At 43.3% G+C, this 21,865-nt stretch overlaps 1 protein-coding gene across 6 annotated transcripts in view; it reads left to right on the top strand.

Moving 5' to 3' along the window:
• Nucleotides 1-21,865, top strand: part of ehmt1b (euchromatic histone lysine methyltransferase 1b) — a 32,373-nt gene that overhangs the window by 3,940 nt on the left and 6,568 nt on the right. For 2 of the 6 annotated variants that reach the window (XM_089020178.1, XM_089020180.1), the window contains exons 2-20: nt 3,215-3,302; nt 3,450-3,952; nt 6,770-6,998; nt 9,654-9,775; nt 9,856-10,005; nt 10,102-10,173; nt 10,298-10,400; nt 10,687-10,812; nt 12,696-12,791; nt 13,418-13,695; nt 13,784-14,016; nt 15,994-16,179; nt 16,258-16,340; nt 16,428-16,534; nt 16,729-16,851; nt 19,580-19,681; nt 19,793-19,897; nt 19,991-20,145; nt 20,210-20,380. In XM_089020178.1, coding sequence (XP_088876304.1) covers nt 3,215-3,302; nt 3,450-3,952; nt 6,770-6,998; nt 9,654-9,775; nt 9,856-10,005; nt 10,102-10,173; nt 10,298-10,400; nt 10,687-10,812; nt 12,696-12,791; nt 13,418-13,695; nt 13,784-14,016; nt 15,994-16,179; nt 16,258-16,340; nt 16,428-16,534; nt 16,729-16,851; nt 19,580-19,681; nt 19,793-19,897; nt 19,991-20,145; nt 20,210-20,380 — 3,032 coding nt within the window. Of the gene's footprint in view, nt 1-3,214; nt 3,303-3,449; nt 3,953-6,769; nt 6,999-9,653; nt 9,776-9,855; nt 10,006-10,101; nt 10,174-10,297; nt 10,401-10,686; nt 10,813-12,695; nt 12,792-13,417; nt 13,696-13,783; nt 14,017-15,993; nt 16,180-16,257; nt 16,341-16,427; nt 16,535-16,728; nt 16,852-19,579; nt 19,682-19,792; nt 19,898-19,970; nt 20,146-20,209; nt 20,381-21,865 lie in introns of those variants that run through there. The other 4 variants (XM_089020179.1, XM_089020182.1, XR_016118240.1 and 1 more) reach the window with 3 other exon arrangements.

Genomic DNA, 21,865 nt, shown 5'->3' with positions numbered 1-21,865 from the left:
CTTCATTTGTTATCCATAAGTTTGTTCGGCGTATTGTTGTCATGGCTTTGTGTCTTTGCTAAGCATTACGCGCTAACTTAACAGGAAAACAAAATACAATCATTCCGGTGTGACAAAAAAAGAAACAGTCAATGTAGCCATCTACCATAGCGTTAGTGTGTATGTTTTCCCCCCTTTGTTAGCTGGCTATTAGCTATCTAGCTATCTAAGTGGCTATCTATCTATCTATCTATCTATCTATCTATCTATCTATCTATCTATCTATCTATCTATCTATCTATCTATCTATCTATCTATCTATCTATCTAGCTATCTATCTATCTAGCTATCTATTAGCTGGCTAGCTAGCTTTCTATTAGCTGGCTAGCTAGCTTTCTATCTATTTACTTCCGAGTTGAGTGAAGCTGGCGCGTGTGGCTGCCGCTGCTCACCCACAGAAAAAAAAAATCCTGTGACTGTAAAGTGACCTTGAGAGTTTTGAAAGGCGCTTAGAAATAAAAAAATAAAAATTATTATTATTTTTTGGAGTGCTTGGTGCTGCGGCAGGGGTCGCCCATTATGCATTGTGATTGCATCGACTGGCTTGATGGTCTTCTTCAAGACATTGATAGTCTGTTGGCCTTCTATAAATCACATGCATTATTCAAAAAACGACATTTTGTTTGTATTTGTTTTATTTTATTGTTGGTCAACGGGCATGATCGGGCTCTGCATTTGCTACCTGTTCCTCGACTTGATACCACCACCATCGCCTCACAATTACAGAACCCGTCAATACAATACAATACAATAAAATAACACAACTGTGCCACGCATGTCTATGAACGAGCATTAGTGCCAGGTTGAAATATATTTTTTTACAGATGGGGTATTATGAGAAAAAAGTCCGCACGACTGAATGATATATCTCAAAATCCGAAAGTTTTTTTTAAACGTTTAAATTTAGCACATTTGTGACTTCTTTTCCTTTGGGCTTTTCCCTTCAAGGGGTTGCAGCAGCGAATCAGTGTCCTCCATCTTCAGAGGTTTGATTCGCATGTTTTTTTTAGCTAAGCTTTTATGTCGGATGCCCTTACTGACACAACCCTCTGTATTTATCCGGGTTTGGGACCAGCACAAGAAAACACTGGCTTGTGTCCGCCTGTGGCTACAGAACAAGCAACTCCATGAACGTAATAAAGATGAAGATGCTCAGAAAAAGTTTCTGTAATTTTAAACTCGCAAATTTATGACTTTTTTCCTCAGGTTAACACCTCATCTATAAAAATATATATATATTTCAACTTGGCCCTAATGCTCTTTCGTACATGTCGCCCCGAGCCGATCTAAGTCAATATTTATCAAACAGCCAAAACATAAGTATGTAAAACACATGGCACTGATGGAGGAAGAGAAACAATCTGTCCGCTCTTGCCATCAGTCAACCTTGCTCTCCCTTCTCTCCCTGGTTCCCTCTTCTCATTAGAAGCCAAGAGAAGAAAGCAGGTATGATGCTTCATATGGAGGCGCAAAAGACATACTCGGTGGGGGAATCGTGCGAATCCCATTTTGAGAGAAGAGCAGCTTATGGTTTTGCTCAGCGCACGCAGCGCCTTGAAAATGTCACCTCATATCCTTTCCTCTCTTTGTCTTTTTTTGGGTCTCCCCGATTCCCAAAGATTGAGATGTATCTTCAATGAAGGAAGCTCATTAACCATTCCATCGTAGGGAGATTCGTTGTTAGCCAGTCAACGTGTTTGTTTTGGATTTGATTGAACATAGCTTTTTTTTCTTTTGATGAATATCACGCGAGATCCGGCTTTTTGGAAACCTGTTTTGTGATGTGGAATTCAGAGACCGCTCCTTTTTTTTTTTACGTCATCCCAAAAGAATATTGATCGTTGAGTGCCGTTTGCGACTTAGGTAGCCTCCCAAGCATCCGAGCCCCTCTACATTCCCCAAACTGGCGATGGCAGCGTAGTGGTCGTAAATGATCCAGTGGCAAAATGGCGGCGATCTGGAGCAGACAGGCCTCTCTGCCTCCCTTCCCCTTCCCCCTCCCTCTGTCTCCTGATATGTTCAACTGTCCACCACTAGGGGGAGGGAAGAACAGAAAGTCTGATCGCTGGTTTTCCCCCCATTCCATGGGAAGAATCAACGCTAGGCTTATTTTACCCCACTCGGATCAAGTTCTTTCTGACCACCGACCTGTGAAAATGACCCCCTCCCCCAGTCAAGATGTGAAGTCTGCTACTCGGGGTTGACCTTGGAGCTTGCTCACTCTTGGCTCAGAGGTCATTTAATTGGGCTTGTGTCCTTTTAAAGGACAACCGACACCTTTTTTTTGTTTCTCAACTGACATCAGAAAAACGTTTTATAGCATCTAAAATACCTGCATGCTGATATGTTTACTCAATTGCAAAACACCAATAAAAATTACTTAGTGTCCCAAAACTGCCACAAATGATCTCAAAACTGGCGAGATTCAGAAAGTCCCGCCCCCTTGTTCATGACGTCACTATGCGTCACAAACTGCCTTGCTCCAGAATCATAACAATGGCTTCAGAGAGTTCAGATTCGGAGAAGATGCTTTCTTGTTACTCATCCAGTTATGAATATGATTCAAATAGTTCTGAAGAGGAAAGCATAAATGTTTGCAATCGATTAAAGAAGTCCTACCGTATCAATTCCAGCCTCCTGCCAGCGATGAAACCGGTGAATATCTGGACTCCAATATAGCGCCCAGAAAATGCACAAGATGACGCACAAGCTGCGTTTCATGCAGTATATGAAATGGGCTGATTTGTCTGCTGGGAATTTGTGTAAACTTACACCTTCTTTATGCGTGTTATCGCAATTGGCTGTGACACACAACGATTCACAATCGCTTTATGTCATTTTCCTTCTAATTTTGCGATGAACACGGTGTTTTCAGATGAAAAAAAGTGCCCAAAATGCATTGTGTCGCTTTCTCGGTCAGTGGCGTTCCGAATGTGACGTCACTTTGGGCATCGTCATCAACTCGAAAACAAGAATTCATGAATATTCAGCGCGTAACGTAAAATATAGCTATATGCGGTGGAATCTTTGTACAATGCGCTCAGGAGAAGTCATTTCAAGTGATTTTACAAATTATGGACGCAACTTGTCCGGCGGCGTCGGTTGTCCTTAAAGAGCAGATGTCGAGTATTGATGGTATCCCACGCTGCTCTCATCCAATGTGTTCTTCCGTTAGCCCACCGGTCTTGCCAAAGGAAACGTTTACAAAGCTGAAGAACCATCTAGTCAGGAGGGACTGGACCTGGCCAACAATGGAGGCGCAGGTAATTTATTCACCACACATAGATACAAGCAAAATATAGTAATAGGCAGTTGGAAGGATTATTTTGATGTATTTATTGAACAAAACGATCAATCACTGAATGTGTTTCTTTTTCCAATCTTGATCCGCTTTTGTTTCTGACCCAAAGGCGAAATGGACCGGACGGCGTCCCCTCCTGTCGCAGAGCCGATGCTTAACGGCGACCAAAGCGACAAGGCGAGGCACGACAGCCCGCCGCCCGTTTCCCCAACGGGCCGCGGCGGCGAGTTAGCGTTGGTCAATGAAAACGGTACGTCGGACGCGGAGACGCCACACGGATCTGTTACCGGGAGCAATGGATTTATTCTCACGAAGCCGCAACAGGAGGACGACTCGGAAGCCGAGCCTGAGTTGGCAAATTCCCCGCACAGGACTAACAGGACAACTTTAAACACCCCCACGGGGGGACACTTGACCAAATATCCCCCTTCCTCACCCCCTGGGTCCCCTCAGACTTTAGGCGCACTATGGACTGACGCTATTACAGGAACTACACCGGGGGGAGAGACTATAGACTGTAAAAATGGCACTACCGCCACGGCGTCAACAACGGTCATGATCCACAGAGCTCGCAAAACCATGTCCAGGCCTGCTGTCACTCTGGAACAAAAGGTGAGTCATTACAATACAGTAAAGTCTCGTTATATCGATATCGGTTATATTGATAATACTGCTTATTACGATACTATTTTCATTTCCCGGCAAATTTCTAGTCTTTTTATGTATAATTAGTTCCGTTTAGTACGATACACGGTTATTATGATAATCCGGTTACTACGGTGCTCCTTTTCATCTCCAGCCGGCCATTTTTGTTGTTTATATCGATACAAAAGCAGTTTAAGATGAATCGATATTTGCTTAGGGTTTTCAATACAGTACCACCATTATCGAAATCTGTAACAGTCTCATCGAGGTTCGTCACGTGACCAGCTTCCATGTCTTGCGCAGTGTAGCAGACGCCATTTTCTACCATTTTCAACCATGGTGAAATGAAAGCATGGTGACCTCTGAACGAAATACTGTACAAGGCAATCGTGGCTGTTGAGGAGAATCCAACAAGGAGCAAATCCTCCATTGCAAAAGAATTCGATGTGCCGCAGAATACTTTATCAACGTGGTTGAAGAGTAAGAATAAAATAAAGACGGCATACGAAGCATCGGACTTCTGACCTGGATCAAAGAGGATGAGAACGTCACAATACTGTAGTCTACTTATACAGTATACAGTGGTTTGACACCAATTTCAACCATGGGGAAACGTAAGAATTGTGATATCCGAACAACATACAAGGCAATCGTGGCTGTGGGGGACTATCCAACAAGCAACTCCTTCGTCGCAAAATAGTTCGACGTGCCGCAGAATACTTCATCAACGTAAGTAATGTAAACGTTGCAGTTTTCGTTTTCCACACATGTATTTAATTGTGTTGTATTCAGATATCTTTATCGCTTGCAATAATCACTGTTTTTCATATGTTTGTACATGCTGGCCTTCGTGGTTTGTCTCGTGTGTACAATGTCGAGTGATACTCAGGGTCACGATTGCAAGAGTGCATTATAAAAATTATAAATGACGTTTTTATTTAATGCATATATTTATTTTTCACTTGACTACAGTACAAAAGCATGCTAGATACGCAATTCATGAACCCAATGAGAAAATTACATGCCATATCAAAGATCGCCCATTTATTGCCCCCGCTTCATGCAGTACGGCACAGTATTGGACATATCGATAGTACGGTTATATCGACATTTTTTCTGACTCCCAAGAATATCGATATAACAAGACTTTACTGTATCTGCCTCATTTTTCCATGAATATTTATTTTTCCTGATCATTTTCATCCAGCAATAATCCTACGAACAAAAAGTTTTGGGCTGTGGAGCATTCTTTAAACAGTTAAAAAAAGAAACCTTAGATTAGAGTCTTCTTTCATCAGAATGAAAGAGTTCATTCCCAAGTTATATGGGTCTTGAGTTATATGAGCTTGAAATGAGGGTGGCTGTCCAAAATACAATACAATACATAGTATATTGGTTTATATAACGCTTTAACAACATTTGAAGCTGTAACAAAGCGCTTACATGGACAAAAGCCTAATTCTGCCCCCCCGTGGAAGGGAAAAAAACATTGCCAGAGGTCTGACCAGCGTTTTATCGGCACCCCTCACAAGAAAACCCGAAAACCTCCGGGAATAGCGCTCCATCCACGTCACATTATTCAATTCCCTAATAAATTCGGGAATGGCAGCGAATGTGTTCATGAAAAAAAATATATATAGGCCCTAAAATTTGGCACTAAAGACAAAGCTGGGTTTTCGACCATAATCCATTCCAGAAACCTGTTTGAAAACCAATTTGCTCGAGAACCCATTTTTGGTTGTAAACCAAGACATACGAAAGGCAAAAGTTGTTTGAGAACCTCGTTTTGCCTGTACAGTGATATCTCGACTTCCAAACGCTTTAACTAACGAACTTTTCTCCTTACAAACGTTACATTTGTGACAATATAGTCTTGGCATACAAACTATTTTTCGGGATACACACGGATCGCCACAATGAGTGATGTGTCGTTCGCGAACGAGCCGTTCTTACAAGGAAATGGCAGCCGACTTTTTTTGTCCTCTATTCCCCGCCCCCAGCCTTCGGTTAAAGCCGCACGTGATTGGTCAAGAACCGTGGTAGAAGGAGGGAGGGAACACACGCAGCAGGGGGTGGGGGGCTACAGAAACACAGAGCTGCACATATTAAATAGATACCTAGACGACAGAGAGAAAGTGAGAAAATGGATAGAAAACAGTGAAGTTTGGACTCGTTTCAACTTTATTGATAGTTCAAAGGCAGAGTGTAGACTGCAAGGTTAAAATATCTCATGAATCAGGCTCCACAAATAACCCGCACAAGCCATCTGTACAATTTGAAGAGAAAGGACAAGCAAGGGAATCAGCTATTAATGGTGTTTCTAGTGTGTCTGCCTGCATCTGTTGCTGTTGCAATCTCACAACTTCTAATGTACAACCCAAAGCCCCTTGAGACACTATGCAGAAAGCTATCCATTCTATCAAGCCGTCAACGAACATTACAAAGGTAAATAAAATGACTTTATTATACCGTACAGTTTATTACAATGCCATAGCGCATTTATTATACATAAAATAAGGTATATTTTGTGTAGTTTTAAGGCTTATGTAGTAGAAAATTATGTTTGATTGGGACGTGGGAACGCATTATTGGAATCTTCATGGTTTCCTATGGGAAATTAATATTTGGAATACACACTTCACCTTACACACACTTTCTGGGAACCAATTAAGTTTGTAAGCGAAGGTATCACTGTAGTAGGAAAAACAGTGCATTCACTCCCCAAAAGAGCCTCCATCTTGTTTCTTCTATTCAAGACACCTCTGCAATTTTTTTCACCGCCAGCTCCTCAAGAAGGAATTAAGAGAAGCAAAGAACGTGGCGATGGAAACTCCGCTTTCATCCTCCACGCCCAAACCTTCCCAGCCGTGCTCACCAGAGAACCATCTACCTCAAACTCCTTCGGATCTGCCGGCTTCCGCACAAACTGCTTCGCCGACTACACCAGCAACTCCCGCAGTTTCTTCCCCACCCCGCACGTCGACGCCCTCCAACCTGCAACATGGCCTCACAGGTTTCACATGCAATCAAAATCTTTTTTTTTTTTTTTGGGGGGGGGGGGGGGGGGGGGAATCAGGGATGAGAATTTTCCGCCAATCAGGGATGAGAATTTTCCGCCAATCGGCGGATTTCTGACTTTTTCAGACCAAAATGACCAGATAAAACTAAATATGTATTCTCACTTTTTCGCTGTTCATTTCCTGTTTGGGCTTGTGTTGGCTCAAAGTGCAATTTTGATTGGATGATACTGACGCCGGTTGGCGGAAAGCGACATTTTGATTGGATGATCTTGATTTAGGTGCCGTTGATGTTGAAACAGGTAAACGCCCCCTTTTGAATAAGCGGAGGAGTAAAAACAAAAAACTGGTTTAATGAAATGAAGAATTCGCCTTTGGGGAGAGAAGAGGTTCTAATTAGATAGATTCTAATTTGCAATGAAACAATACCATTGATCGGCGAATGTCAATGGCACTATGACAAGCCCCATGCTAACGTTAGCATAAATATACCACTGTGAGAGGCAGCAGAAAGCAAGCGTGCGAGCTAATGAGCAGTGTGCAGGCTAGCTAGCAGTAACCTTGCGTATGTACCCGGCAAGTTGACTTCTATTCGGATCGTTTGGCTGATTTTTTTTTCCCAATCATGAGGAACAGAAAACCATTAATATTAATGGTGAGTATTATCTCAAAGTTATTGTAAATAATACATTCTGACATTTTGTTGAAATCACATTTATCTATCTATCTATCTATCTATCTATCTATCTATCTATCTATCTATCTATCTATCTATCTATCTATCTATCTATCTGTCTGTCTGTCTGTCTGTCTGTCTGTCTGTCTGTCTGTCTGTCTGTCTGTCTGTCTGTCTGTCTGTCTGTGTGTCTGTGTGTGTGTGTGTGTGTGTGTGTGTGTGTGTGTGTGTGTGTGTGTGTGTGTGTGTGCGCGCGCGCGTGCGAGCGAGCGAGATGGGTGTCTTGAGCTCCCCGTTGCTGCCGTCTTAATAATACCAGGCGTGTGGATGTGTCTTTTTATTTCTTTTATTTCTGCAAAAGTGTGGCAGAAGGGATGGGTGAAGTCGCATGGATTGGATTGGATTGGATTTGCCTTTATTAGTCTCACAGTGGAGAAATTTACATTTCACAGCAGCAAAGTGATGAAAGGAATGAAAGTAGAAAAACAAAATACATGAGCTGCTGGAAAGGCAGCCACTCTCGGGGCGCTGTCTTGAAGTCAAAAGAACAAAAAAAAACCTAAATAACAAATAATATGACAGCATAGAGACAATATGACAATCCAAAGACACAGAGAGACATTCATTCTTCAGGACTTGCTGTACCCTCTTTGTGATGACATGAAGCAGTTCTAGATGAAAGAGGAGAGGATCAAAGCGGGCTTCATCTTGTGAATAACAGACTTGTCCAAGTAGTTATGAATATGCAAAACATTGTAGATAACAAAACCGAATGAACAACGTGTGATCGTATAGTGCAGGGGTGTCCAAAGTCGGTCCTCGAGGGCCGCCGTCCTGCCTGTTTTCCAGCTCTCCCAGGAGCAACGCACCTGATTCAAATCATCAGGACCATTTTGATGCTGCTTCAAAGCTGGCTGGTGAGCTGATCATTTAAATCAGGTGTGTTGCTCCTGGGAGAGCTGGAAAACAGGCAGGACAGCGGCCCTCGAGGATCGACTTTGGACACCCCTGGTATAGCGGTTATTTACAGAAAAAGAGAATACAACACAAGTTCACTGTTATTTACATGATGTCCCTAAACGCGGCACAGTTCGACACGCCACTAACACTCACGGCCAAATGAAACACGACACAAGAAACGAAATGCTGTCCAATAAAAACAAAATGAAACAATCGTTACCTGCAACACAGTATAGTAGAAAGGATGGGTGAAGTCGCATGGCTTTCGTCTTGTGAATAACTACGCAACAGAAAAGCACTATGAAGCACAGCAGCTTCAAAGTTCCATGCGCGTTAATCCAGACCATGTGAGAAATGCGACTCACCATAGACTTGTCCAAGTAGTTCTGAGAACTCGGGGCGGGACTTCGTGCCATACTGCGTGCCGTTGCGTCATAAATTATGACGGAGGTGACGCAATATATATATATATACAATAAATATTCAAGGGAGTCCGAAAAAATATCGATATAACCGGGACTATCGATATATCCGACCCTGTTTGCATGTCATTTTCTCCGTGCGTGCATAGAAATAGTATCGATAGAACCGGGACTATCGATATATCCGATATCGATATAACGAGACTTTACTGTATATATATATATATATATATATACAGTAAAGTCTCATTATATCGATATCGGTTATATTGATAGTACTGCTTATTACAATACTATTTCTATTACAATACTATTTCTATGAACGCAAGGAGAAAATTTACATGCCACAGGATCGGATATATCGATAGTCTGGTTATATCGATATTTTTTCCGACTCCTGAGAATATCGATATAACGAGACTTTACTGTATATGTGTATATATGTATATATGTATAGAGTATGTATAGAGAGAGAGAGAGAGAGAGAGAGAGAGAGAGAGAGAGAGAGAGAGAGAGATAGTGCCTGTGCCTCATTCTCATCTCTGTGGAATAATAAATAACTTGCCCTATTGTGTGTTTGTCTCTTGGTGAAGGCCTCTCTTCCCGTAAGAAAAAGAGAAGGATGGGAATGTACAGCCTGGTTCCGAAGAAGAAACCTAAAATTCTTCGGCAGACGACAATGTTGGAAATGTACCCGAACGCCGAGAGTCCCGAGGTAAATTCCCCGTGGGCATCGCGAAGGTTTCCAGAACCAAAACGTGATATTTTCCACATTTTTTTAATCTGAACTCCCAGACAAATGTCAATATCAACGGGGAGAAGATGGATCACGGATCGGAGGTAGAGGAAGCGTCCGACGAGGTGGACTCGGAGGAAGAAGAGCTGGCGCCAGGAGAGGAAATCGCTGCTGATATCTTAAGTCCAACGTTTGCGTTTTCGTCTCAGGTCAGGCTCGCGCGAGGAAATCACCAATCTGAAATGAATTTTCGCATGGTAACCAACTCAGTGGTCATGCGTGTCTGCGGTTCAAATTGTGACTAGGCGGAGAATGAGGACGATTCTGACCAATCTGGTGAAGACGGAGAAGAGGAAGGCACAGATTCAGACGACACGGTCAGACACAACTAGCATCCAAACAAAATCCTTTCAATTCTTTTTTAATATCAACTAGTTTCAAACCATTTTCTCTTTCTCTGCCGCCGAAATAGTCTCATCACCGAACTTCTGTTTGCCTCAGAGCACAGAGTCCAGTCCAAAGAATTCAAAGAGGAAAACAAAAGGAAAGGATGCCCGACTCAGGCCGTCCAGGAAATGCAAGAGGATGATGGCAAAGGCCAAAGGTATCGACTGCGTTCACACCCGCCGCATTCTCAACAAATTCATCAATAACTAGTTTTCAAATCTGAAATACAAAATAATAACTTATTGTGGTTGACGCGGGACAATTTGACATTTTGGTTGGGGCTTTAGCGAACATTGTGGAATTTTACACATTTGATTTGCTTTGGCGGGCCGAATAAAATAATGTGGTTGGCCAGATTTGGCCCATGGGCCTGAGCTTTGACACCAGTGCTTCACTGTATTCACTTGTCGGCTGGCGGCATCGCTTCATCATTTCTGACGCAGAGTCCTCGGCCGAGCCTCCAGCTGCATTTGGGACGCACTCGGAAGACGGCAACGAACACTCGGAGATAGCAGCGCTGGCCGACAAAATCTCATTTCACCAACCCGAGGCTAGTTCGGACAACAAAGGTAATGAAGAACTCGTTTTCAAATCTCAAGTCAAGAATAATGACTGTTACTGGGTTTTACATGCGACAATTTGACATTTTGGTTGGGACTTTAGCAAGCATCATGGCACTTGTCAGACTTGATTTTCTTTCGAGGGCCGAATAAAATGATGTGGCGGGCTAGATTTGGCCCCTGGGCTTTGACTTGGACACCTGTGTCCTGTAACGCCAGTTCTAAATTTATAGCGCTTTACTTTTGGGCGCACCGTATACACCAGAAAATATGGTCTGAAACTAAATGTAATATGATGTGAAGAAATAATAATAATAATAATAATACATTTCATTTCTAAGCGCCTTTCAAAACTCTGAAGGTCACTATGCAGAGGCCAGGAAGCTTGAGGGTTCTGCGCAGTATCTGTGCTGTTCCTAGCACTCTGCTTTTCTGGACCGAGATATCTGATGTTGTTCCCGGGATCTGTTGCAACCACTCGTCTAGTTTGGGGGTCACTGCCCCGAGTACTCCGACCACCACAGGCACGACTGCTCTCTCCAGTTCCTCTCTGAGCCCTTGGTAATTCCCGATTTTCTCATGATCCTTCTTACTGATGTTTCCATCACTCGGGACCGCTATATCCACAACAACGGCTTTCCTCTGCCCTTTATCTATGACCACGATATCTGGTTGGTTGGCCAATACCATCTTGTCAGTCTGTATCTGGAAGTCCCATAGGATCTTTGCTCGGTCATTCTCCACCACCTTGGGAGGTGTTTCCCATTTTGACCTTGGGGTTTCCAGTCCATACTCCGCACAGATGTTTCGGTAGACTATGCCAGCCACCTGGTTATGGCGCTCCATGTAGGCTTTCCCTGCCAGCCTCTTACACCCTGCAGTTATGTGTTGGATTGTCTCAGGTGCCTCTTTGCACAACCTACACCTTGGGTCTTGTCTGGTGTGGTATATCCCTGCCTCTATGGCTCTGGTGTTCAGGGCCTGCTGAGGGCAGCCAGGATGAATGCCTCTGTGCTGTCCTTTAGGCCAGCCCTCTCTAGCCACTGATAGGACTTCTTGAGATCAGCCACTTCTGCTATGGTTCGGTGGTACATCCCGTGTAGGGGCTTTTCCTCCCACGTTTGTCCCTCTTCCAGCACCTCATCCTCTGTTCCCCATTGTCTGAGACATTCTCTGAGTACATCATCCGTTGGACTAAAAATACCATACTGCGTGTTTTGGGTATTTTAGATGCTATAAAACGTTTTTCTGGTGTCAGTTAAAAAACAAAAAAGTGACGTTGGTTGTCCTTTAAATAAAAACGTCATTTATTATTTTTATAACGCGCACTCTTGCAATCGTGACTCTGCGTATCACTCGACATTGTTGAAATTGTACACACGAGAGAAACCTCGACCGCCAGCATGTACAAACATGAAAAACAGTGATTATTGCAAGCGATAAAGATGTCTGAATACAACACAATTAAATACAGTAAAGTCTGGTTATATCGATATCGGATATATCGATAGTCCCGGTTATATCGATACTATTTCTATGCACGCACGGAGAAAATTACATGCAAACAGGGTCGGATATATCGACAGTCCCGGTTATATCGATATTTTTTCGGACTCCCTTGAATATCGATATAACGAGACTTTACTGTACATGGATGAAAAACGAAAACTGCAACGTTTACATTACTTACGTTGATGAAGTATTCTGCGGCACGTCGAACTATATTTCGCGATGAAGGAGTTGCTTATTGGATTGTCCCCCACAGCCACGATTGCCTTGTACGTTGTTCGGATATCACAATTTGTTTCCCCATGGTTGAAATTGGTGTCAAAGAACTGTTGACTGTATAAAAAGACTACAGTATTGTGACGTTCTCATCCTCTTTGATCCAGGTCCGAAGTCCAACGCTTTGTCTGCCGTCTTTATTATGGTAGAAAATGGCGTCTGCTACACTGCGCAAGACACAGAAGCTGGTCACGTGACCAACGGTGCGACTGATACAGATTTCGATAATGGTGGTACTGTATAGAAACCTCTAAGAAAATATCGATTCACCTTAAACTGCTTTTGTATCGATATAAACATAGCAAAATGGCCGGCGGGAGATGAAAAAGAGCACCGTCGTAACCGGATTATCTTAATAACCATGAATCGTACTAAACTGAACTAATTATACATACAAAAACTAGAAATTCGCCGGGAAATGAAAATAGTATCGTAATAAGCAGCATTATCAATATAACCGATATCGATATAATGAGACTTTACTGTATATATTTTAGATTCCATCATTCCTTTCAGTATCTGTCTCGCATACTTTCATCGAAATAGGAATAGATCCGGATGCGGCAAATGTTTGCTTGATTGTAAACAAAATAAACTTTGGGTTTGGGTTCAAATTTCAACATTTTCAAAGGAATTTTGAACATGTTCGAATTTATTCACAACACAAATTATTTGCGTCATGTAAAAAAAAATGTCTGCAGGCATCAGTAGAAATTTTGATGAAGGAAAAGCACAAATTTGCTACGTTGCAAGCATTCCTCGTTTTGGAAGATATCAACTTGTGATGACACATTTGATCCAAAGACGAAATGACATTTTGTGGATGCAGAGAGGTCAAGTTCTACAGCGGAGGAGGCCCAGGAGCTCCCGCTTTGCAGCTGCCGCATGGAGACCCCCAAAAGTCGGGAGATCCTCATTCTGGCCGACAGGAAGTGCATGGCCACCGACAGCGTCGACGGCCAATTGACCCGCTGCCACGGCGCCGTCTCAAAACAGGAAATGATGCGTCCCTCCAACTCGGTTCAGCTGCTCGTTCTATGCGAGGATCACCGCGGCGGGATGGTCAAGCACCAGTGCTGCCCCGGCTGCGGTTTCTTCTGCAGGGCTGTGAGTGTGCGCCGTTTACGGAACATCAGATGGGACAAGAACATCCGCAGTCACTTCCTCCATGGCGATTTTGTAATTTTTTTTTCAGGGGACCTTCATGGAGTGCCAACCGGACATGAACATCTCGCATCGCTTTCACCGCACCTGCGCCTCAGTGCTGAAAGGTCAAAGCTTCTGCCCCCACTGCGGGGAGGAGGCCGGCAAGGCCAAAGAGGTCACCATCGCTAAGGCCGACACGACGTCCACTGTACCCCCAGCGCCAGCTCACGGGCCAACTCCGCCCGGGGCCCACGAGGGCCGAGCGGACACCACCACTGGAAGGTAAATTACCTTATTTTCCGGTGTATGAGGTGCACCCCCAATGAATGGTGTATTTTCAATAAGGCACACCGGACTATTGGGCGCACCTTACAACGACTGAAAAAAGATTTCCAAATATAATAATAATAACAATAATATACAGTAAAGTCTTGTTATATCGATATTCTCGGGAGTTGGAAAAAATATCGATATAACCGGACTATCGATATACCCGATCCTGCGGGCATGTAATTTTCTCCTTGAGTTCATAGAAATAGTATCGTAATAAGCAGTACTATCGATATAACCGATATCGATATTACGAGACTTTACTGTATACATACATTTGTAAATTCCATTCAATCTCAGTTATCTAGCTAGCTACCAAACTATCTATTAGCTGTCTAGCTGGCTGGCAATCTGGCAATACGACGCTTGAGTGCGTATGCGAGGATGGGGAGCTGAGCGGCGCATGGGTGTATCGCTCTCTCCGTGACTAACTGTTGTCGCTAGCGGACGTGCTGCGTTTTGCTCTAGCGTTTAATATAGGTGTACGAAGAGTTTTAGCCCCTAATCATGCCTCCAAAGAAAGTAAGTGCTGCTTAAAGTGACAAAAGAAAAGTCGTGCGTACAACTATTGCATTTAAGAAAGAAATAATCGCAAAATATGAAGGAGGTGTGCGAGTGTCTGATCTGGCGAGGGAAGACAGCATGGCGAAATCTACGATCAGTACGATATTAAAGAATAAGGAGGCTGTGAAATCTAGTGATGTGACCGTGGGAGTGGGAGCAAGTGTCATTGGATAGATATTTGAAGAGAAAAGAACATCCTGGAGCCGAGTCATCTGTAGCTGTCACGTTCCGAGCAAGAGTGACGGCAGCTGACTCGTCAGAACGTGGTGGAATGTTTGGGACTCCAAAGCAGGCGGCAGAGACGTACTACCAAAGCAGGATGTTTTTTCACAAATCAAAGACAACACAGCGAGTAAGAAGGCAGGGGGTGATCCGACCCACTTACTACGTCAAAAAGCAAATGGCACACGAGGGTGCAAAATTACACAATCCTGGAAGATGCCATAAATTTACGGGACGCAGGGAAAATACCTCGGACCGGATACACTTGCGCATCGAAGGAAGAGTCCAGGTACGGTGGCGAGTTGAGGCAATCATCCGGCATTGGCGAGGTGATCGCGAACTGTATAAATGCCCCGTGTCCGTGATTAGAGAATGACAGCGGGTGGAGAATGGCCGGGAGAGGCAGCCCCCCCCCCCCCTCGCTGTAAACTCACAAGTGACAGGAGCAAAGAGGTGGTTTCGGTGTTCGAAAAAATCGCTTTTCGAACAGGGTCCCGGAACCACAGTAAAGTCTCGTTATATCGATATCGGATATATCGATAGTCCCGGTTATATCGATATTTTTTCGGACTCCCTTGAATATCGATATAACGAGACTTTACTGTATATATATATATATATATATATATATATATATATATATATATATATATATATATATATATATATATATGCTCCTTCTTCACCTTCTTCTGCTCCTTCTTCACCTTTTTTTTTTAAGATGGTGCCCCCCTGTGTGGCTGCCTCCACAGCAGCTCTTTCCTTTTCTTTTCGACTTTTTCATTTATTTATTTATTTACTTTTCTGTTTTTGCTTTGTTTACTTTCGTTCCCTAAACCTAAGGGGAGGAGATGGGCATCTTCACTTTTGCTCATTTTGAAATCGGAATAATTTATCGCGATTTTGAAACCTTCGTTCAAATGCCTGGGCGGAGACGTTTTGTAAGTTGCACGCCCCGGGCGTCCTTGCAGATGTTATTTCAGACACATAGTCTGGTGTGCCTTATATATGGAAAACAAAATGCCTTATACACCAGAACACGTTTTTCGGAATGACAAAAAGTGCTCAAAATCTTCACCAATCGTTTTCTTTTATGTTTTTTTTTCTTTTCTCAATTAAAAACGTGTTTATTTTCATGTCCAGCTCTTTCCAGCCGGCAGTGGCGAGCGACGGCAACGGAAGAGCAGACAGCTCGGGGCTAGACTCCGTCGCTCTTTCGGGATCGTCCGGCGCCACGGAACCGCCGGGCGACGTAGAAGCGACCGCCCCATCTCCAATTCTTCCTCGAGAAACTCTCGAAAGCGTCTTAGTTGCTCTTGACATGGAAAAGTATGTTTTGGTTGCTTTCATATAAATGTGATCAATGCAAGATATTTAGAAACTACGTGTCAATGTTTTTTGGATTAGACCCAAGAAGCTGCGTTTCCACCCCAAGCAACTTTACCTCTCAGCCAAACAGGGAGAACTTAAGAAGGTTGTGCTCATGCTGGGTATGTTTTCACGGTCATCCGCTCGCTTCCTTCGGATAATCATTCGAAAAGCATTTGAAAGCATTTCCGTCATCTTATCGCGTGCAGTGGATGGCATCGACCCCAACTTCAAGATGGAGTCACAGAACAAACGCACCCCCCTGCACGCCGCGGCCGAAGGGGGGCAAAAGGAAATCTGCCACATGCTTGTGCAAGTAAGAACCCATCCATCATTCTTTAGTCCTCTTATGGTGACATTTGTGTGATTGAAATCACCATCTCGTATTTGCTATTTATAGAGTGCTTATCATCTGAGACACAGGTGTCAAAGTCAAGGCCCAAATCGGGGACCGCCACATCATTTTATTTGGTCCGCTAAAACCATGTAAATTTGCCTCTCCAATTCCAGGCCGGCGCAAATTTGGAAAGTTGCGACGAAGATCATCGAACGCCCCTGATGGACGCCTGCGAAAACAACCACATGGAGACGGTCATGTACCTGCTGAGAGCCGGAGCCAGCGCTGTGCACAAGGTCTGTCGCCATTGCTTGCAAAAGAACTTTGACACAAGACCATCTTTCACAACTCTTGTCCATCACCTTGAAATGTCTTGATTTTTTTTTCTTTTTGAATACCCTAGTTTTCGGTGTATCAGGCAAAAGCCTTCGCTCATTCGCTGCCAGACTATGTGCAAAAATGTGTCCATTCCAGTACTAGGGCTTTTGTCATTGTCACTCAAATTGCAGGACCCACACAATATTGACTTTTAGGACTACAGAAACATTCACAAACATTAGGCTCTCTTATTCCTTCAGTTAATTCCTAAATGATGTGGGTCCGGAGTTATTTGAGTTTGAAATGAAGGCAGCTGTACAAAATACAACACAATCCATCCATATTGGTTTCTATAGCGCTTTCACAACAGCTAATGTTGGGGAAAAAGCTAAATATTGAAAGCAAACATGAAGCTGTAGCATCCATTGACGATAAGAGATTTTCTCACATCTGATAATCGAGCTAGCTATCAAGCTACCTACCTTGCTATCTATTTGCTATCTGTTAGCTATCTATTAGCTATCTATTAGTGGTCTAGCTGGCTGGCTTGCTCTCTAGCTAGCTATCTATTAGCGGTCCAGATGGCTGGTTAGCTATCTAGCTCACTATCTACTGTGTTAGCTATCTATTAGCTCGCTAGCTTTCTATCTATTTGAGTTACTTCCAGGTTGAGTGAACGCTGGCTAGTGTGGCTGCCGCTGCTCACCCACAGAAAAACTTATCCTGTGACTTTAAAGTCACCTTGAGTTTTGAAAGGTGCTAATAAATGAAATGGATTATTTATTATGATAAAAAAGCACGAAAATGGGAAAAAAGGGACATGATTCCCCCTTGTGGAAAGGAAAAAAAAAACATCTCAATTCCTGAATAAATTCGGGGATGGCAGCGAATGAGCTGACCTTGCGCCTTATATGTGCAGTCGTATTGAGCCACAACAGGTCTTGCAACTACTGTCAGTGCGTAACCCCAACCTTATATATAGCGCCTGATAATGTGGTGTGCCTTATATTTGCAAAACCTTTTTCATTCATTGTAGGTGCACCTTATAGTACAATGCGCCTTATACAGGTAACATCCGATTTACGACCGGCGCAGGTTACAACCACCCGTACCTACGACCACGACCGCCAGACTTCCATCCATCCATTTTTCCGGTACCGCTTCTTCCTCATTAGGGTTGCGGGGGCTGCTGGAGCCTATCCCAGCTGTCTTCGGGCAGGAGGCAGGGGACACCCTGAATTGGTTGCCAGCCAATCCCAGGGCACACAGGGACGTACAACAGTCACACTCACACCTAGGGATAATTTGGAGTGTTCAATCTGACTGCCATGCATGTTTTTGGAATGTGGGAGGAAATCGGAGAAGACCCACGCGGGCCCGCGGAGAACATGCATGCTCCTCACAGGGAGGCCGGAGCGGGACGCGATCCGGCGACCTCTGCACTGTGAAGCCGGCGTGCTAACCACTTGACTATCGTCCTGCCTTTCAAAACTGGGAGGGGGGCTCAGACGAAGATATTGAAAGTCTACATACTTGGCAATAAATATGATTCTGATTCTGATTCTGAATAGAATAGAATTCTGATAATAGAAGGTACAAATACAAGTTGACAGCGTCCCGTTTTCGTACCCGCTGTCCTGAAGAAGGAAGTGGTTGTAGCGGGAGCGGGTGGGATCGACGCGACGCAAACGCTGCGTCGGGCTCACGGTCGGCGCCGCCGCCTCTTTGAGACACGTGACCTCGTCTGGCTTCTCCGTTAGTAGGGAGAGCCATTTTTGGAAAGCTTGTATGCAGGAGAAGCTGTGCGTATTTGAGTCAGCAGAAAGCATGTGCGCCGACACAGTAATAGATCGATAATACAAAATCGATAATATGAAATATAAAATGATTAAAATGACACTAATAGTTATAAGATTTATAAATGAACTGTCAACATTTTGATATATAACAGTATTCAATTGAAAATGTTGCTTAAAAACAACAGATTGACATCGTATAGTATCCTGTCCTATAGAAGATGCCAGCGTGTCGTCATTTGTTGTGATCACGTGATCCTCGCGTCAGCCATTTTGAATGCTTTTCGATTTACGACCGCTTGACTTACGACGGTTTTGTCAGAACGGAACCCGGTCGTAACTTGGATGTTACCTGTATATGGAAAAAGTTGAAAAATACACAATTCATTAGGGGTGTGCCTTATACTCCAGTGCACCTTATACAACAGAAAATGGGGTATTTATATATTATATTTGGGAAAAAAAGATACATTAATATATATTATTTGGAGGAAAAAAAATCATTATAGTCCGTTGCACCTTATATATGGAAAAAGTTTGAAAATACGCCATTCATTAGGGTTGTGCCTTATACTCCGGTGCACCTTATACAACAGAAAATGGGGTATTTCTATATTATATATAGAAAAAAAAATTAATATATTAGATTTTGAAAAAAATATCCATTAAAGGTGCGTGCTCTGTATAGTCTGGTGCGCCTTACATGTGGAAAAAGTGTCACCATTCATTGGCGGTGCACCTTGTACACTTGAAAATACGGTAAAAGTGGAAAGTTTGCTTGAGAGTTTTGAAAGGCGCTTATAAATGCAGTGTATTATTATTATTATTATTATTATTATTATTATTATTATTATTATTATTATTATTATTATTATTGTTAGTGTGAAATGACCCCAAATTCTCCATTCAGGATGTTGAGGGCTTCACATGTCTCCACCTAGCGGCCAAATCCGGTCATTGCAACATCGTTGAGTACCTCCTATGTACAGGCTACATCAACATCAACTGTCAGGTCAGTTTGATGGGACTTTCCCCGCCAATATTCCCTGAGGGGATCGCATCCGGTATTTTATATTGACGCCTTTCGGGGAAAGTAAAGAAAGTTGCCTCCATCCTACAACAGGACGATGGCGGATGGACAGCCATGATTTGGGCCACAGAGTACAAACATGTCAACCAGGTCAAATTACTTCTTTCCAAAGGAGCCGACATCAGCATCAGAGACAAGGTTGCTCTCAAACACGCCACCCCTTTTGGATTTTTTTTTTTTTTTTACAAAGAAATCAAACGTGTAATTGTAGGCTGGCGGTCCAAATTTCAGGAAGAAAACATTTGTCTCCACTGGGCGGCGTTTTCCGGCAGCGTTGAGATCGCCACCATGCTCCTGGACGCACGATGCGACCTTCACGCTGTCAATATCCACGGCGACTCTCCTCTGCACATCGCCGCTCGCGAGAATCGCCTGGACTGCGTTGCGTGAGTTGCGCTTGTGCCAAGTTGCGGGAAAATAAATCTTCTAATGGCTGCCCCTGCCCTCCAGGCTTTTCCTCTCCCGCGGGGCAGATGTTTGCCGAAAGAATCGCGAAGGAGAAGCGCCTCCGGATTGCTGCACCCACAACTCCAAAACGTTGGCGGCCCTGCAGGCCAACAGGAGGCAAAAGGAGGCCAAGAATGTGGCGTTCGTTGAAGCCGTGGAAAAAAGCCTTCACAGGTTCAACTCCATACCTCCCATTTTTTTGATTTCATGATCTCGAGTAGTGTGACAAGATGACGCGGGGGAATAATGAAACGCCGGATTGAGGTTATTGGATACCTGTCAACCTGCGAGACACTAACGCGCAGGCCAAATCTGGCCTGCCGCATCATTTTATTCAGCCCGCGAAAGCAAATCAAACTTGTGAAATTCCATGATGCTTGATAAAGTCTGAAATCAAAATTTCAAATTGTCCCACGTAAACCACAGGGATGAGAATTTTCCGCCGATTGGCGGATTTCTGACTTTTTCAGACCAAATGACCAGATAAAACTAAATACAGTAAAGTCTCGTTATATCGATATCGGATATATCGATAGTCCCGGTTATATCGATACTATTTCTATGCACGCACGGAGAAAACAGGGTCGGATATATCGATAGTCCCGGTTATATCGATATTTTTCCGGACTCCCTTGAATATCGATATAACGAGACTTTACTGTATGTGTTCTCTTTTCCTGTTTCGGCTTGTGATGTCAGAAAGCGCAATTTTGATTGGACGATACTGACGCGGTTGGTGGAAAGCGCCATTTTTATTAGATGATCTTGATTTAGGTGCCGTTGAAGTCGAAACAGGTAAACTCCCCCTTTTGAATAAGAGGATGAGTAAAAAAATCAGATTAATTTGCCGTTGTGTAGAGAACAGGTTCTAATTTGATAGATTCTAATTTGCAATGAAACAATCCCATTGATGGAACAGTCGAATGTCAGTGGCACGATGACAAGCCTCATGCTAACGTTAGCATCAATATACTACTGTGAGAGTCAGCAGAACACAAGTGTGCAAGCGAATGAGCAGTGTGCAGGCCAGCGAGCAGTAACCTTGCGTGTGTACCCGGCAACTTGACTTTTATTAGTATATGTGCGTGTGCACCCCCCGCGTTTTTTTGTCATTCTCATCCCTGAAACCACAATAACAGTCATTATTTTTGACTTCAAATACTTGAACTACTTATTCATTAATTAGTTGTGCCCTCTGTATGTAATATGTGGAGAGGATTAAAGGTAAAGGTTATGGCTTCTAATTAATAAAAGCCCCCCCCAAGAGGAAACCGTTTGACAAAAAAGTTTGACACCCTTGCACTAACGGCTCCAATTTTCCTGGATTACTGTGAAAAAAAAAGATGCGTGTGTCATATTTTATTGCGCAGTTTTATGAACAAAATGTCTCATTTGAACAAACTTCTAACATATTTCTAGCAATAATCAGGTATGTTCTTTGCTGTGGACAAATTGATTTTGACACATCACTCATTGTGACAAATTGATTTTGTCCACAGCAAATAAAGAGTTTGAATTTGTGTTCTTACAATGTCCAGTGATACCTTGCCTTACGAACTTAATTGGTTCCCAGACAGTGTGTAAGGCGAAAAGTCTGTTCCCCAAAAAATAATTTCCCATAAGAAACCATTAAAATGAGAATAATCCGCTGTGAGGTCC

Source organism: Hippocampus bargibanti, linkage group LG18 (genome assembly GCF_051943395.1).
Source record: "Hippocampus bargibanti isolate YZ-2025 linkage group LG18, ASM5194339v1, whole genome shotgun sequence".
Taxonomy (NCBI): domain Eukaryota; kingdom Metazoa; phylum Chordata; class Actinopteri; order Syngnathiformes; family Syngnathidae; genus Hippocampus; species Hippocampus bargibanti.
This window is presented reverse-complemented; position numbering and strand designations above follow the sequence as displayed.